The sequence below is a fragment of the Notechis scutatus genome, chromosome 1 (genome assembly GCF_049901735.1).
Source record: "Notechis scutatus isolate UNSWTSFEM ecotype Mainland chromosome 1, rNotScu1.2, whole genome shotgun sequence".
Classification (NCBI taxonomy): domain Eukaryota; kingdom Metazoa; phylum Chordata; class Lepidosauria; order Squamata; family Elapidae; genus Notechis; species Notechis scutatus.
The window spans coordinates 330105802-330123417 of record NC_142009.1 but is presented as its reverse complement, the minus strand read 5'-3'; the positions used below and the strand labels follow the sequence as shown (position 1 = coordinate 330123417).

Genomic DNA, 17616 nt, shown 5'->3' with positions numbered 1-17616 from the left:
TTAACAACCAGCATACCTTGTTGGAGAAATTTAAAAGCCCGTCTGATAGAGTTTAAATTCCAAAGTGGTGGTGTCCAAATTCTGTTTCCGGTTTGGAAACTTGATGATCAGGCAGCATGGAGAAAACTCTTTTTCCTGAGTGGCTCCTGATTATTTATTTTTATTTACAGCGCCTGCCTTTATGCCACTTAAAGAGTTGGATGGGACCTTGTAGGTCATCTAGTCCAACCCCCTGCCCAAGCAGACCCTACACCATTTCTGACAAATGGCAGTCCAATCTCTTCTTGAAAGTCTCAAGTGATGGCGCTCCCACAACTTCCGAAGGCAACTTCTATTCTCCTTATTTCCAGGTTGAATCTCTCCTTGTTCAGTTTCCATCCATTATTCCTTGTCTGGCCTTCAGGTGCTTTGGAGAATAGCTTGACCCCTTCCTCTCTGTGGCAGCCCCTCAAATATTGGAAGGCTGCTATCATGTCTCCCCTGGTCTTTCTCTTCACTAGACTAGCCAGGCCCAGTTCCCGTTCATTGAACTGGTTGGGGACTTCTGGGAGTTGAAGTCCTCCAGGCTTAAAGTTGTCATGGTTGGAGACCCCTATCATAAACAACCAGCCCCAAAGCGATGTAGGATTTAATATTCGACTTGAAAAATTATAACCAGTGCAGCTCATGAATGCTGGTGTTGTAGGGCAATATTGGTTTGTGTCCGTTTTGTATTCCAGAGAGTCCTTGAGTTACGACCATTCGTTTAATGACAGTTTGACAGTGTTGAAAAAAACACACACACTGCCTTGAAATTATGACCGTCACACCATTCCCACGGTAAACAGGATTGCAATTCGGGTGTGTGGCAATTGGCTCACATTTATGACAGTTGCAACCTTCCCATCCGGTTTTCAAAACGCAAAAGTCAATGGAGGAAGCTGGAAATTGCTTAATGACCACAGTGATTTACTTAATGACCGTGGCAAAAAAGGTTGCAACCTTAGGTGCAGTCACATGATGCCTCACTTAACGACTGTGATGCTAACCAACAAACTTTCCAGTCCCAATTGTGATCTAGTATATAATCTGTTATGTTTTGCACCAGTTGTAGCTTCCAAATAGTCTTCAGGGGCAGTCCCTTGTAGAGCATATGGCAGTAGTCTATATCTGAGGTGACAAGGTTATGACTGAATGTTGCCAGTGCCTTCTTTCCCGGTAAAAATACCAATTAGCTTTGTTATTGTTTGTAAGCCACAATTATGGAATAAAAATATAAATAAATACAGGCAGTCCTTAACTTACGATCACAATTGAGCCCAACATTTCTGTTGCTAAGTGAGACAGTTGTTAAGTGAGTTTTGCCCTTTGTTTTGCCCTTTCGTTAAATGACCTTTATTGCCACAATTGATAAATGAATCCCTGCAGTTGTTAAGTCAGTAACATGGTTGTTAAGTGAATCTGGCTTCCCCATTGACTTTTGCCTCTCAAAAGGTCACAAAAGTGGATCACAGGACCCCGGGACACGGCAACCGTCATAAATGTGAGTCAGTTGCCAAATGCCTGAATATTGATGACGTGACGCTGGGGATGCTGCAATGGTCATAAGTGTGAAAAATGGTCATGTCACTGTTTTCAGGCATGACCTATTTAGCAACCTCCTTGCTAAGTAATGGAAGTTCTGGACCCAATAATGCTTGTAAGACAAAAAAAAAAAAGAGTGCTGAGAAGAGCAAGAAAGATGATTAGAGGACTGGAGGCTAAAAGATATGAAGAACGGCTGCTGGAATTGGGTTTGTCTAGTTTAATGAAAAGGAGGACTAGGGGAGACATGATAGCACTGTTCCCAATATCTCAGGGGCTGCCCCAAAGAAGAGGGAGAGTCAAGCTATTCTCCAAAGCACCTGAGGACAGAAGAAGAAGCCATGGATGGAAACTAATCAAGGAGAGAAACAATCTAGAACTAAGGAGAAATTTCCTAATAGTTAGAACAATTAACCAGTGGAACAACTTGCCTCCAGAAGTTGTGAATGCTCCAACACTGGACGTTTTTAAAAAGATGTTGGATAACCATTTGTCTGAAGTGGTGTAGGGTTTCGTGCCTAGGCAGTGGGTTGGACTAGAAGACCTCCAAGGTCCCTTCCAACCTATTCTATTCTATTCTATTCTATTCTATTCTATTCTATTCTATTCTATTCTATTCTATTCTATTCTATTCTATATATTTATGTAGAACCTCAGAGACCAGTTTCAAAGGACTACCTGTAGCTCCACCTTACAAGAGATACACATAATGTGCGGCATGTTGAAGGCGTCCAACATCTGTGGCCTAGCATGGTGGTTTCATTCTGCCTTGTGGCCAGGCGGGTCCTGCCTTCAAGGACTCTACCAAGAAGGTTCCAGGAAGGTTCATATAATATGTTAGTTAGTTACACATGGCTTTAAGCCCATACAGGTAGTCCTCAACTTATGACCACAATTGAGCCCAACATTTATGTTGCCAAGTGAGTAATTTTTAAAGTGAGTTTTGCTGTATTTTACTACTATTATTGCAACGTTTAGAATAGAAGTAGTACTTTAGCCAATATGAATGAACATCGTTTATTTAGAGTAGGAGAGGAGAGGAGAAGAGAAGAGAAGAGGAGAGGAGAGGAGAGGAGAGGAGAGGAGAGGAGAGGAGAAGAGAAGAGAAGAGAAGAGAAGAGAAGAGAAGAGGAGAGAAGAGGAGAAGAGAAGAGAAGAGAAGAGAAGAGAAGATGGAATGGAATAGGAGAGGAGAGGAGAGGAGAAGAAAGAGAAGAGACGAGAAGAGATGTTGGAAGGGACCTTGGAGGTCTTCTAGTCCAACCCCCTGTTCAGGCAGGAAACCCTATACCATTTCGGACAGATTGGAGCAGTTGTTATTCACTTTTTCAGTGTCGTCGTAATTTCAAAATAACCAGTTGCTACACAAATGTTTGTAAGTTGAGGACTTTCTATACTCTTTCGGTGCAAAGCTCAGGGGATAACGGACATTTACTGGAGGAAGTGAGCGGAGACCCTGTATTCCCAATATAACGTTTTCTGATGTTGCCAGAACCATAATAGTGGTTAACCAGGATAGTGGCACAAATGAGTTTAAGAGAATTGTGTGAATAGGTTAAAGCTGTCTATGTCTAATCCTAAAAAAAGCAAGGACAAGCCCAGAAATCATAGTTAAACCAACCCCCAAGTGACTGTCTAGTCCAAGGGTCTTCAAACTTGACAAATTTTAAGACTTGTGGACTTCAACTCCCAGAATTCCTGAGCTCACATGACTGGAGGAGGAATTCTGGGAGTTGAAGTCCACAAGTCTTAAAGCTCTCGAGTTTGAAGACCCCTGTTCTAGTCTCTTCTTAAAAACCTCCAGTGATGGAGTGCCCACAATTTCTGGAGGCAAGCTGTTCCACTGGTTAATTTCCTCACTGTTAGGAAGTTTCTCCTTAATTCCAGGTTGCTGCTCTCCTTGATTAGTGTCCATCCATTATTGTCCTGCTCTCTGATGTTTTGGAGAATAATTTGACCCCCGCTCTTTGCGGCAGCCCCTCAAATACTGGAGCTTGTTAAATGAATTGCTGCAGTTGTTAAATTAGTAACACAGTTGTTAAGTACATCTGGTTTCCCCATTGACTTTGCTGGTCAGAAGATTGCAAAAGGTGATGCCATGACCCCAGGACACTGCAACCGTCATAAATGTGAGTCAGTTGTCAAACGTCTGGATATAAATCATGTGACCCTAGTGATGCTGACATGGTCATAAGTTGAAAAATTGGCCATAAGTCACTTTTTTCACTGCCATTCGAACTTTGAACGGTCTCTGTTGTAAGTTGAGGACTGACTGTACATCCCCGAGAAAGCACTTTAAAAGCAAATAAAATGGAGACAATTCCTCAGCTTACAATGATTCATTGAGTGACTATTTGAAATTACAACGCCACTGGAAAAACCTAGGACCGTTTTTCACACTTACGACTGTTGCAGCATCCCCTTGGTCACACAAACAAAATTCAGATGCTTGGCAACTGGTTCATATTTATGACAGTGGCAGCATCCTGGGGTCATGGGATCACCATTTGTAACCTTCCCAGCCGGCTTCCCACAAGCAAAGTCAATGGAGGAGGGGAGCAGATCCACTTAACGACCGCATTATTCCCTTAACAATTGCAGGGGTTCCTTTAAAAATTGTGCCCAAAAAGGTGATAAGCAGGGGTGGGATTCTACCAGTTCGCACCTATTTGCTAGAACCGGTTGTTAACATTATAAGCAGTTTGGAGAACTGGTTGTTAGAAGAAATTACTGGCCTAATCCTGTAAGGAAGGCAGGAAGGAAACATTCTGGTGTTGCTTACAGAAACTGCCTCTCCGTTAACCCTTATTACATTCTTGGCAGGACTAGACTTCCTGTCCCTGGAACTTCTCTAAAGTTATTTTTCCCCTCCTTTGCTGGTACTTTGCTTGTGTGGAGTGACTATTCAGAGTTACAATGGCACTGAAAAAAGTGACTTATGACCATTTTTCACACTTACGACTGTTGCAGAATCCCCACATGAGAGGCCAGGCGAGATGCGTGCCTCGCCACACCCAGCCAATAACATGACCACCAAGCCATGCCCACCCAGTCACATGACTACCTAAACCATGCCCATAGAACCGGTTGTTAAAATTTGAATCCCACCCCTGGTGACAAGATGAGGCACTTAACTCACTTAACAACTTCCTTACTTATAAGAGAAATGTTGGGCTTAACTGTGGTTGTAAGTCAAGGAGTACCTGTGTGAACTCACTCTTTTAAAAGAAACCAGGTGTTCCCTTAGTCCAGGGGTGTCAAACTCGATTTCATTGAGGGCCGCATCAGGGTTGTGTTTGACCTTGGGGGGACCAGGGTGGGTGTGGCCAGGATGGGCGTGGCCAGCTTGACATCACTCATGTCGGGGGCGCCTGTGGCGGCCTGAGCACTCTGCCAGCGAAAACGGGTTCCCGAGCTCCGTTTTAGGCTGCAAGGGCCTCTTGCCACCCTCAGCCAGCCAAAACGGCACGCAGCCCTCCCGACCTCTGGTTTTCACTGGCGGAGGTACCATGGGGCGGTCCTTCGCTGTTTCCAGGGCAGCCTCGCAGGCCTGATCTACGCCCCTCTGCGGGCTGTAAGTTTGACACCCCTGTTTTAGTCCAATAGGTTGTTTCCATCAAGGATCGTCTTAATGCATTTTGCAGATTTCAGATGGTTAACAAAAGGTAAGGCAATTTAAGACTTTTCCATCTCAACTGGCTGCTATCAGGGTTGGCAGGGTGTACTTCCCTCCCTCTTTGGATTATCACATCCTCTGATTAATTTTAATGATGTTGTTTTGGATGTTTGTCTTAATTAGCCTATTGTTCAACAGCTTGAGAAAATGAACCCCATGAAAGAGGAATGTAGATGTTGATAATATGGGTAAATAAACCATATAAATACATTATATAATGTTTCCTTTCTGAACAGCAGCTAGGAGTTGGAACTTTTTTTAAAAAAACTTGCTTTCTTTATCAGAATAAAAATGTTACCAGATGAATCAGCTGAATTTGATTCACGTAGCCAGTTAAGCTATAATTTGTTTTAACCATGGAAATAAACCACAGTGTCTGCATTTCCAATACAGGTAGTCCTAGACTTAACAATGATTCATTTAGTGACCGTTCAAAGTTACAATGGCACTGAAAAAAAATGATTTATGACCATTTTTTCACGCTTTACAACCTTTGTAATGCTCATGGGATCAAAAATCATGCTTGGCAACTGGTTCATACTTATGACCATTGCTGTGTCCCAAGGTCACGTGATCCGCTTTTGCGACCTTTTCTATGGGGAAGCCAGACTCACTTAACAACCATGTTACTAACTTATCAACGGCAGTGACTCACTTAAAAAATGTGCCATGAAAGGTCATAAAATGGGGCAAAACTCATTTAAGAAATGTCTCACTTAGCAACATAAATTTTAGGCTCAATTTTCCTTGACTTCTTACAGGCACAATGGAGCCCAATATTTCTGTTGCTAAGCAAGGCAGTTGTTGAGTTTTGCTCCATTTTACAACCCTTTTTGCTGCAATTGTTAAGTGGATCACTGCAGTTGTTAAATGAATCATGCAGTCGTTAAGCTGGAATCTGGCTGGGAAATTACAGATGGTGATTACGTGGCCCCGGGACAGTGCAACTCTTGTAAAATACATGCCACTTACCGCACACCTGAATTTTGATCACATGACCATGGGCATACTGCAACGGTCGTAAGTGTGAAAACTTGATAAATTTTGGTGGAAAACCGAAGTCCTTCAAGCCAATATTACTTTTATTTTAACATTATAGTATAACTAGTCCTCCAATTACAACCATTCATTTAGTGACTATTCAAAGTTACAACAGCCCTGAAAAAGTGACATATCACCGTTTTTAACACTTAATGACTGTTGCAACATTTCCCATGTTCAGGTGATCAAAATTCAGATGCTTGGCCACTGGTTCATATTTATGACCGTGGCTGCTTTCCCAAGGTCACGTTATCCCCTTTCGTGACCTACTGAGAAGCAAAGTCAATGGGGAAGCCAGATTCACTTAACAACCTCGTTATTAACTTAACTCCAATGATTCACTTAACAAGTATGGCAAGAAATACCGTGAGGCAAAACTCACTTGAAATTGTCTTGTTTAGCAACAGAAATGTTGAGCTCAATGGTGGTCATAAGTCGAGGACTGCCTGTATTTCTTTACAGTTTGCCAAGTCTACTTTAATGCTTATATTGCCTTTTCGATGTGCTTCCTGCTTCAAAATAGCTATTAAATTAAGCCCCAGGTTCAAATCCAACCTCAGCCATGAAAGCTCCTGGGGTGTCTTTGAGCCAGTTTATTTCTTTAAACTATCTAACAAGATGATAGATGGGAAAAATGAGAGGAGGGAATCCTATCTCTATTGCCTGGAGGTAAGCTAGGGTACATGTATGAGAAATAAAGAGTATTTTTTTTAATATAGTAAGGAGCCATACCACCAATTTCCAACAAGGGCATGCCAAAATTTAGGCACCAAATGTAGCCTGGGAGCTTTAGGTTCCCCTCACGTCATATTCTATATTATATCTTTCTTCAAAAAATTTAAAGCAGAGCTTCTCAGCCTTAGTGACTTTAAGTCATGGGGACTTCAGCTCCCAGAATTCTCTAGCCAGTATTTTGGCTGGAGAATTCTGGGTGTTGAACTCCACGCATCTTAAAATGGTCAAGGTCAGTGGTGGGATTCAAAATTTTTTACTACTGGTTCTGTGGGCAGTGGCTTGGTGGGCATGGCAGGGGAAGGATACTATAAAGTCCATTCCCTCCCCACTCCAGGGGGAAGAATACCGCAAATCCCTCCCCACCCCACTAACCTGCTTTCCAGCTCCGTTCTCCTGCGCAGGGCAACCAAAGGAGACCCATCCGATCAGCTGGGACTCGGGAGGCAGAGAATAGATGGGGGCGGGGCCAGTCCGAGGTGCGATTTGCTGGTTCTCTGAACTACTACAAATTTCCATTCCCGGTTCTCCAGAACTGGTCAGTACCTGCTGAATAACCACCTCTGGTCAAGGTTGAGAAATACCAATTTAAAGGACTGTTAAGAAGAATATGGTGGTTTGACATTGAAATGAGACACAGGGAACTGTCTCTGAGAAAAATGCCAACCCTGAGAGAACTCAGGTAGCAGTATTTATTGAGAAAAAACACAAGCAAAATATACAGTATGCATATTCAGAAAACAATGACCTCAACAGGAGATTACTTCACCAGCATGAGAACACACAATCTTGGAAAGTCCCAGATGTTACCTTGCTAGGGTGAGATCATACAGCCACGGAAAGTCTCATGGGAAAGTTTGGAAAGTCCCATGAGAAAGCACAACTGTGTACCTTGAACTTTCACCCATTTTCCTATTCCTTCTAAACTTGCAGAATCAAAACAGGATGAGTCACTCTGAGCAAAGGTACTCCTACCCCCACCAAGAATGCCCACATTTCCCTAGACTTACTGCTAGTTATACAAAGGCCTTACAGAAAATGATAAAATGATTAATAAAATATATTACCACATTCCCTCCTTTTTTATTTATTCAAAGATAGGGGTGTTTTAGTGGCATAGTACACAGTTCCCTCATGACCTGATCCCACACGCCGGAAGACTGAGGTACACATTTGTAATAGATTAGGAATACATTGAATAAAACAACATAATAAGATACATATAGCAATAATAATAACAACCCCTTGCAATAAGGAGCGAAACCATGATCCATCAGGAAGCCAGGACCACAGACTGTCCCAGAATGATGCATTAAACCCATCGGCTCCAGATTGATGCTGAGCAATACGATCTTCCATGTCCTGAACAGTTTTTGTAATGTTTGGCTCATAATTATGTATAAAAACACAACAATGCGAATGAATTAAAGCACAAACTCCTCCTTGAGCAGCTAACATAATATCTAAAGCATATCGATTTTGCAAAGTAACTGTCACGAATTTCAGACATTTCTACATTAATCATCTTAATATTCTTTATAGTATCATTAAACATAGCAACAGTAAAATTATTTAAAATATGAATATCCCTATAGTTCATAGCAATTCCCAAAGGCGGGATAAGACCTCGAGAAATTTGTGTCCATAGATTACCTCCCTGGCTAGGATCTGGAATTGCTCTGTTGTAGCACAAGACAACTGTTTTCTCCAGGTTGCATTCTTTATTAAATCTTTTTCCTCAAAAGGCACTCCATGCAATGTTAGTCCTTCTCCCACTCTCCCAGGAAGGTGCATACACAACCAACAATTGGTGATGTTCAAGTTTTGGCAGTTGAGCGCAAATCTTTAATGTAATTATTATCTGTCCACAAATCATCGCCCAAATCTCCGGCACGCTGAACATGCTGTCGCTGCTCTCTCCGCACCCGAGCAGCCCAGGACAGATTAGGCAGAATCAGCAGGATCAGGAACCACAGATGCGCCATCCTGCTCCTCCGAAACTTCCTTCACAGGTGCCTGCGAATGATCAGGCCGAACACACCGACCAGGAACCCAACGAATTTGACCAAGATGTTCAACTGCTGCATAACCACGTCCCCACGTTATCAGCTCAGCAGGAACCCATGCTGGATCTGGAAGGAACCGCACCAACACCCGAGGTCTCACCGCATCTGTAGAAGGAGAAGAAAAATGCCTGCTGGCGCGCCGCAGGGGGTTACCAGACAAATTTTAAAAATTTAAAGTATATAAAGCTAGATTTAATTGATCTTGAATCGCTCGGAAGCCCCAGGAGCTTCCCTCCTTTTTATTTAATTTAGTCAACATGGTCTTGAGCGTGGCATGTGAGCAACAAAACACACATTCACACGCTGCTCCAAACATCCTTGTAACAACAAAAGCAATCTTAAAATAGCAGGTGATATTCCAGGAGACAAATAAGAACCTGCTACAAAGGGTAACAATTTATACACATACAATGAATCCACTATTAAATTAAAATCCTGATTGTGAAAATTTTGAAAAGCCAAAACTACAGCAGCAAGTTCTGCCTGCTGGGCAGACTTCTGCTCTGAAGTCACTTTTGTATGCCAAATTCCAGATTTATCTTTCCAAACACAAGCACCAAAAACTTTCCCTCCATCAGTAAAAACTGTAGGAGCATCTGATATGCCCAATGGTATCCTTTCTTACATTTTGGGCACACTGATTTAGGACGAACACCCTGTCCCATTGATCTCTTATTCTGCTGACTTTGACCTCCTCCAGGAGCCCGACATTGCGCTTTAAAATGTCCAGGCTTCCCACAATTGAAACAATTCCCCTTCTGAGCATGTCCTGTTTGCAAAGCCAGAGCTAAAGTTTCCATGTTAAAAGACTGACTCCCAACCTTCCTACATGCATTAATCAAATCTGCGATTTCTCGCTCCCCACTTGCTACCAGTGGATTTAAAATCTTTTGCAATCTGTGTTAGCTTGTTCTACTGCTAACTTAAAAGCAACTCTTTCTGGGCGAATTGATTATCAATTTGTCTTTCAATAGCCAATTTCAATCTGCTAATGAAATTTTCATAGGGTTCATTGTTCCCTTGTTTGATGTTAGTAAAGGTCTTCTCACCACCTTCGCGTCAGGGAGAGACCCTATGGCTTGAAAAATTATTTGTGGGAGAAGAATGAACCCTTCCTCAGGCATACCATCTCTCTGTTGTTCCACTGTTGTAAAATTACCAGCTCCGTAAAGCTGATCTGGGGTAACATTTGCTGTTCCCCTCTGGACTGCCAGCTGTCTCCATTTCTGATCTAACACCAAATATTGAGCTGGAGTTAAAATCATATTCAACAGAGCTTTCCAGTCAGCCGGAATCATTTTATTTCCATAACCAACTGCTTCTAACAATGCCTGAGTATATGGCGTTCTAACACCATATTCTTTTGCTGCTTGCTTAACTTCCCTCAAAATTCTGAGCTGTAAAGGCTTCCACTCCGCTCATGGATTTAATGCAGCATCCATGACAATTTCTACTGGATTAAGTTGAACTTCTACTCCAAACTCCACCAAATCATCTCCTGATAATTCCCCTCTATTCTTTGCTTCTTGAATAGCTGCAGTAACAGCATCCACCTGAACCCTTAAAGGTAAACTCTTATCCTCTGACAAAGTATTTCTAGCGCCGGACAGTTCCCCAGATTTATCTGGAGGTGCCGTCGGCGGCAACAAACGTACCGCATGGTAAAGCGGCAAACCTTCTTCGGGGGTGATAGGAGCGGTTGTTCATAAGTAGCTAACGCATCCATAATCACCCTCCAGGTTAACAAAATTGAAGAAGGGGCACGAGGTTCCTCGTGCAAAATTTCCTATCTTTTTCCAGGACTCTACTTTAATACTACCTCCCTCCGGATATGACTTAATATTTTTCCAAACATACTGTAGTAAGTCCTCAATTTCTTTCTTTCCTACAGCACAACCCCTACTGCCAATTCCAAACCCAAAACTATTCCCAATGATCCTCTCAATTCCCTGATGTGCTCTTTCTGAGCCTTCGAGAGATCTCCCCCATACTCACGAAAGAATCTATCTTCGTCCAGCGAAGAAGATGAGGGCCCAGTCGACGTCGCGACGATGAGTATAGGATGCGGGAAACGATAGCTTTCCAAGCTATCACGTCGGGTCACCATTTATGGTGGTTTGACATTGAAATGAGACACAGGGAACTGTCTCTGAGAAAAATGCCAACCCTGAGAGAACTCAGGTAGCAGTATTTATTGAGAAAAACACAAGCAAAATATACAGTATGCATATTCAGAAAACAATGACCTCAACAGGAGATTACTTCACCAGCATGAGAACACACAATCTTGGAAAGTCCCAGATGTTACCTTGCTAGGTGAGATCATACAGCCACGGAAAGTCTCATGGGAAAGTTTGAAAGTCCCATGAGAAAGCACAACTGTGTACCTTGAACTTTCACCCATTTTCCTATTCCTTCTAAACTTGCAGAATCAAAACAGGATGAGTCACTCTGAGCAAAGGTACTCCTACCCCCACCAAGAATGCCCACATTTCCTAGACTTACTGCTAGTTATACAAAGGCCTTACAGAAAATGATAAAATGATTAATAAAATATATTACCACAAAGAAGATGAAACAGGCCTATATGTGGGGATGCAGACGCAAGGATCAGAACTGAAGGTGGAGATTTCAGGGAAAACCTTAGGAGGAAGGTCTTAGCCATCAGCGCTGAAAGGGACAGGGTCTCCTTCACCGTTGGACCACCCACTATTAGAAATGATATACAGCCACAGCCTGCTATGCAGATTCTGCCCCGAGCAGAGAGGTTAGTCTAAAATAATGACCCCCAGAGCACCTCCTGGTTCTATGATTCTGTGCATTGGTGTAAAAAAAAAACAACAACAACCCCGCTGTGTTTTGTGGACCCTGTTTTGTGTTAAATTTGGAGACAGACCATTGCAGTTGTAGCATCTCAATTCTCCCTCCCGCTCTGCAATTTCCTTTGCCTCCCTCAGGATGCTATTCTCAACGCCTGTTACCGGGGCTGCCGGCTGTTTTCCATCTGTCATTTTGTGGATGCCACTGCTGAGCTGAATGCAACCAGAGCCGAGTGCGAATCGGGTAAGGCAGTAACCCTGTGCGTCTCCTCCTCCTCCTCCTCCTCCTCCTCCTGGTTTTCTACCTCCCCCCCCCCGTCCCCCTCTTTAATCCACACACCCCTCCTCCCCCTCCCCTCTTTTACATTATCCAGAACCTTCCCCCCACTTAAGAGGGTCATCTCCCTTCTTTCTGAGCTTCTGAAACAAATTCCCACCAACAGTCTAGGATAATGGAAAGTGCAGGTGGGAACGGCGCAGCCTTCCTCTCCTGGTCTAAATCTGTCAAAGCAGAGATTTCAAAAGGCTGCCTTGGCCAACATGAATGGTTTTGATAACTTTTCGGGGCCTGTTTGAAAAGTGGGGGTACCCAGTCTTTAAAATGAAACAAATCCTATCCCATCTGGAATTGAGGCTTGATTGGACCTCCAGTTCCTACGTTCCCAAGAGGCACCATCTGCCCCGTCGGGCCAGCAACCTGTTTCCAACAGCCACATTCTTCTGGATTTCCAGCAGCTGGTCCTCCAGATGTAGCTGCCTTTGAAAACTGAGCACCATCGAGCTGTCACGAGGTGCTGATGTATTTATTAAAGAAGCTAGAAAATCGTCTCTCACTATCGGATGGAAGGTCTTGTCAGCTTGTCTGGGCCAAACCTGTGTCTCTGGGAAGCGGAACTTAAAGGGAATTTAGTAATTTAATAAATGTATTTATTCGATTTCTATAGCTGCCCAACTTATACCTCCCATAGCAAACAATGTGTTTGCTCACCCGCTGCCATGTTTGCTTAACTACTGTTGTGGAAAAAGTAGTGACATTGGATCCGGTCATGTGGTGATCTGCTTTAACATTACTTTCGACTGTACAGGTAGTGCTCAACTTACAACAGTTCATTTAGTGACCATTTGAAGTTGCAACAGCACTAAAAAAAGTGACTTATTGTTGTGGTTTGCCGGCAGCCGGTGCAGATGGCAGCGGGATCAGACAGTGGGGACGAAAGGGAACCAGGCAGGGATTCTGGAGAAGACTTGGAGGAGGGTCCTGCGTCCGATGCAGGGATGGGGCCAGGACTATCTGGTAGTGGGGTGCTGCCTTTGGAGCCTTTGGAGTCTGGCAGCAGCAAGGCAGAGGAACAAGGGGAGCCTGTTCCCAGTGCGCGTGTGCACAGGAGAGAGCAGCTGAAGTAGAGGGGGCGACTCGGGAGTAAGGCTGGAAGTTGATTGCCACTCCCATAAGGGGTAAAAGTCAGCCCTCGGTGACGTGCTCTTTTCAGGAAGCAAGTTCATTAGATTCTGATTCCTCAGTGAAGCCCTGCAAGCTCTGGTTTGTTTTTGCTGGAACTCCTGTTGGCTTAATATTCTAAGTAATTGGACTTCTGTTTCTTGGTAGCCTTCTACAACCCTGAAAGGCGTGAGCTTATCTCAGGGAATTGTATATAATTAGTTCTGGCTGGGAATGCAAAAAATTCCCAGCGTTGCATTAAAACAGGTTTGATTTTACACTCAGTTTGTGTTTCCTTAATTTGGATGAAGCCTGGGTCAGAACACTTATGACCATTTTTCACACTTACGGCCATTGCAGCCTCCCCATAGTCACATGATTTATATTTGGATGCCTGGCAACTCACTCACATTTATGACGGTTGCAGACGGTTGTGACTTTCTGACTAGCAAAGTCCATGGGGAAACCGGATTCATTTAGCAATTGTGTTGCTAATTTAACAGCTGCAGCGATTCACTTTACAAATGTGGCCAGAAACGTCATACAATGGGACAAACTCACTTAACAAATGTTTCACTTAGCAACATTAATTAGGGGATCAATTGTGGTCGTAACTCGAGGATTACCTGTAATTGCCCAGCTTAATTATGGTCATAAGGAATACCTCTATTTTACAGTGCTCTTGGGGGAAGATAATGAAGGCTGTCTCCATGCAAACTATCTTAGGCTCCTGGAGTAAAAGCAGGATATAAATCTCACAAATAATTCCATAAATAAGTAAAATAGATTGCAGGGTGAAGAAATAGGGGTTTTCCAAGAATTGAAATCCATCACTTCGTAGGGCACTAGGCTGAAGAAAGGAATCGTGGCTAATCCTGGAGCTACAATTTTACATTTGATTGCCACTTTTGAACTAGATTTGAGATTTCAGCTGGAAACAGAATAGATTTCCGAACCCTGAATTTTATCCATTTGTTGCTGAATTCTTCCTTCCTTTCCTCTCTCTTGGATACTATATAGCCTGCATGGAAGCCTACACTGGTGCAGAAGAGCAGTTTGGGTGTACAACCGGATGCAAGACGCAGCTGCCGGAAATGGAAAACAGAGGAGAAAACATGGTAAGGCAGAATGCAGAGGATGATGAGCGAGAGAGAGAGAGGGAGAGAGAGAGAGAGAGGGAGAGAGAGAGAGAGAGAAAGAGAGAGAGGGAGACGGAGATTATTATTAAATATTATAGCATCATCTAATGCAGGGGTCCCCAAACTTGGAAACGTTAAGACTTGTGGAGTTCAACTCCCAGAATTCACTAGCCAGCATAGCTAAGTTTGGAGACCTCTAATCTAATGGCAAGGCTTTAACTAGCTTAAAAGCTCCTTTTTCTGACTGAGATTTTGATGGAGGGTTGGGTAGGGTTTTGTTGCTGATGAAGGAAGTGTACTCTGCACATGAGCAGGGAAGGTCTTTGTTACAGCTTCATCTCTGGATGGCCATCTCGCCATAACACATTTTACTGAAATGGAAAAGAAATAGGGGCTTGTTGTGCAAAGCCTGCCCTCTCTCTCTCTCTTTGATGCAGTAAAAATAGATGGAGAGGATGAACACAACCCCTCTGTCCTTGCTGCCACAGTGTGACCCCAAAAACATCTTTTGCAAGCACTGGCAAATGGTTCCTGGGCTCCAGCAAAGGCTCATGGGAGTTAGACAATTCCTAGGAAAAGGGAGTGACTCTGTATTCGTCAAATAGCAATTTATATCCCAGTTAGTGTCATTCTGTGCTGCCAAAATCACCAGAAAGGTTATATGACTAGATGAGTGCTAACTGCAATGTTTATTGTAAGAATGAGCCTGAAAATAATTTGGTAAAGTAGTAATGATAACGTTGCCTTAAAACCAGGAATTAAATTTGGTGAAGTCTTCATTAGAAGACCAGTCTAAATAAGGACTTGAAGGTATAGGCAATCCTCAACTTAAGACTTTAATCGAGCCTGTAATTACAGTTGTGAGTCCATAATTTATTTATTTTTTATTTTTATTTTTATTTATTTATTTATTATTGTCAATTGCTTGCAAAATAACAGGTATAAGTAAAAACATAGTTATGAATGAATACATAGATACATATAAGAAAAATAAAAAATAAAAATAAAAGAAACAATAGGATAGGGATGGTAGGCACATTGGTGCACTTATGCACACCCCCATAATGGTCATTAAACAGGCCACCATGAGACCACCCAATTTTACATTTATTTTTTTGTGTGGTGATCATTAAGAGAACATTACAGTCACTGAGCAAACCTGTTCTCCCAATGGGTTTTTTTCTGGAAACTGGAAGTAAACTTTGGAAGCCGATTTAAAAATGCCAAAAATTGTGGTCACATGACCGCAGAATGCTACAAACGGGGGCAACTTCGAGTGGGTTGCCAAGCACCTAAAATGTGATCAGATGACTTCTGGGGAGGTTGTGGCCACCAGAACTTAGAAAACAGGTCATAAATAGTTCTGGGAAGGTTTGTCGTAACTTTGAATGGTCATTAAGTGAGGACTACCTGTAGATAGGTTTATAAACATTTATGCAAAGAGACCTATATCAGTTAAAAAAACCAGTATCAGGGCCATCAGCAGCATATTGTTTTTTATTTTTATTTTTTGTTTTAAATATGGTTTTACATTGTGTAAGCCACCTCCAGTCACCATGGGCGAATAGGTGGTAATATTAATTAATTAATTCAATCAATCAATCAATCAATCAATCAATATGTGGTTTAGATTTCTGATTGTAATGGAAATGGAAATAAACTTGGGAGACAGAAGGGAGAACTGCAGACTAGGTAGCCAGAATATAAAAGGTATCTCTGTGGTGGCGCAATGGTTAGAATGTTATATTGGAGGCTGACTCTGCTCACTGTCAGGAGTTTGATTCTCACCGGCTCAAGGTTGACTCAGCTTTCCATCCTTCCGAGGTCAGTAAAATAAGGACTCAGATTGTTGGGGGCAATATGCTGACTTTGTAATCTCTGTAAAGTACTATGGGGCAGTATATAAGTATGAGCACTATTGCTATGTCAGCCCAGTGGGAGGAAAGTGGGGAAATGGAAGTGTTTTAGAAGGAACCCTCCTTAGATTTTTGGAGAATAAAAGGAAAGGAGGGAATATTTTCAGACTTGCAAAATTTTGTGAATGCAAGCTTAGAAGAAGAGCTAGAAAGATAAAGCTAGAACTGGACTATCTTGCAGCACTAACACTTATTCCTTGGTCAATTAATTTTATGGTTTTGATTTATACATGGGTCCTATTCCTGCAGCATCATAACTGAGTCAGTGGAGAGGTCATGTGTTACTAAAAATACTAAATAGCCCTGTCAAACCATCCCTGGAAGGTTAAATTTAATTCAATGTAGACGGAATCATTGATGGGGTTGAAACTAACTTTATATAATCACAGGTGCCATAAGATGACCAATTCATCTCTTTCAAATCTATAGTCTTCCGAGAAAACAAGCTGAAGAAAAAGAGTGGCCCCAAGGAAACCTCTCTAGGACTGAACCTGATGCCAAGATTTGGCAGCCTAGAACACTTCTCCCAAATGCTGATTGGCTGCAGTGGGCAAGCCACTGGTTGGTTAGTTGGCCAATGGGAAGGGCTAGTGGTCTAAGGAAGTTTTGCAGGGTTTATAGGACAGCAGGCATATAGCAATATAGCCCTCTCTAAGTGGTTTACAGAGTCAGCCTATTGCCCCCAACAATCTGGGTCCTCGTTTTACCCACCTCGGAAGGAGGGAAGGCTGAGTCAACCTTGAGCCTGGTGGGATTCGATCTGCCAAACTGCAGTAGGACCAGCATATAGTACTGCACGCTAACCACTGTGCCATCGAGGCTCACTATATTCTCGAAACACCAGTGGGATCTTACTTCCCAAATGGTTATTTTTGCCCCAGATAGTATGAATCAGAGGTGCTATTCAGCTGGTTCGCACCTACTCGGGCGAACCTGTAGCAAGAATTTGGCGTGGGTCGCCGAACCGGTAGCAACATCTAGCTGGCCACGCCCCCAACCCGGTCGCCCAGTTTCCGCTCACTCGCTTGCCCTGCCCACCTGATGCTCGCTGCCCCAGTTTAAAGGAGGACTGCTCCCCTGCCCTAGCCATGCATTTTCAAGCAGCCATTTGAAAACACATGACTGTGGGCGGAGCAGCGATCTGTTAACCTGCAAAACTGTTCCAAGGCTGGATTCTTCATGGACACTAGAAGTATCGCTTCCCCTTGTGAGTAAAGTGCCTGGAG

General features: G+C 43.0%; 1 protein-coding gene across 1 annotated transcript in view; it reads left to right on the top strand.

The window, feature by feature from the left end:
- TMEM59L (transmembrane protein 59 like) overlaps window positions 1-17616 on the top strand; it is a 44754-nt gene that overhangs the window by 3725 nt on the left and 23413 nt on the right. The window contains exons 2-3 of the mRNA XM_087952685.1: window positions 12036-12141; window positions 14356-14453. Coding sequence (XP_087808811.1) covers window positions 12036-12141; window positions 14356-14453 — 204 coding nt within the window. The remainder of the gene's footprint in view (window positions 1-12035; window positions 12142-14355; window positions 14454-17616) is intronic.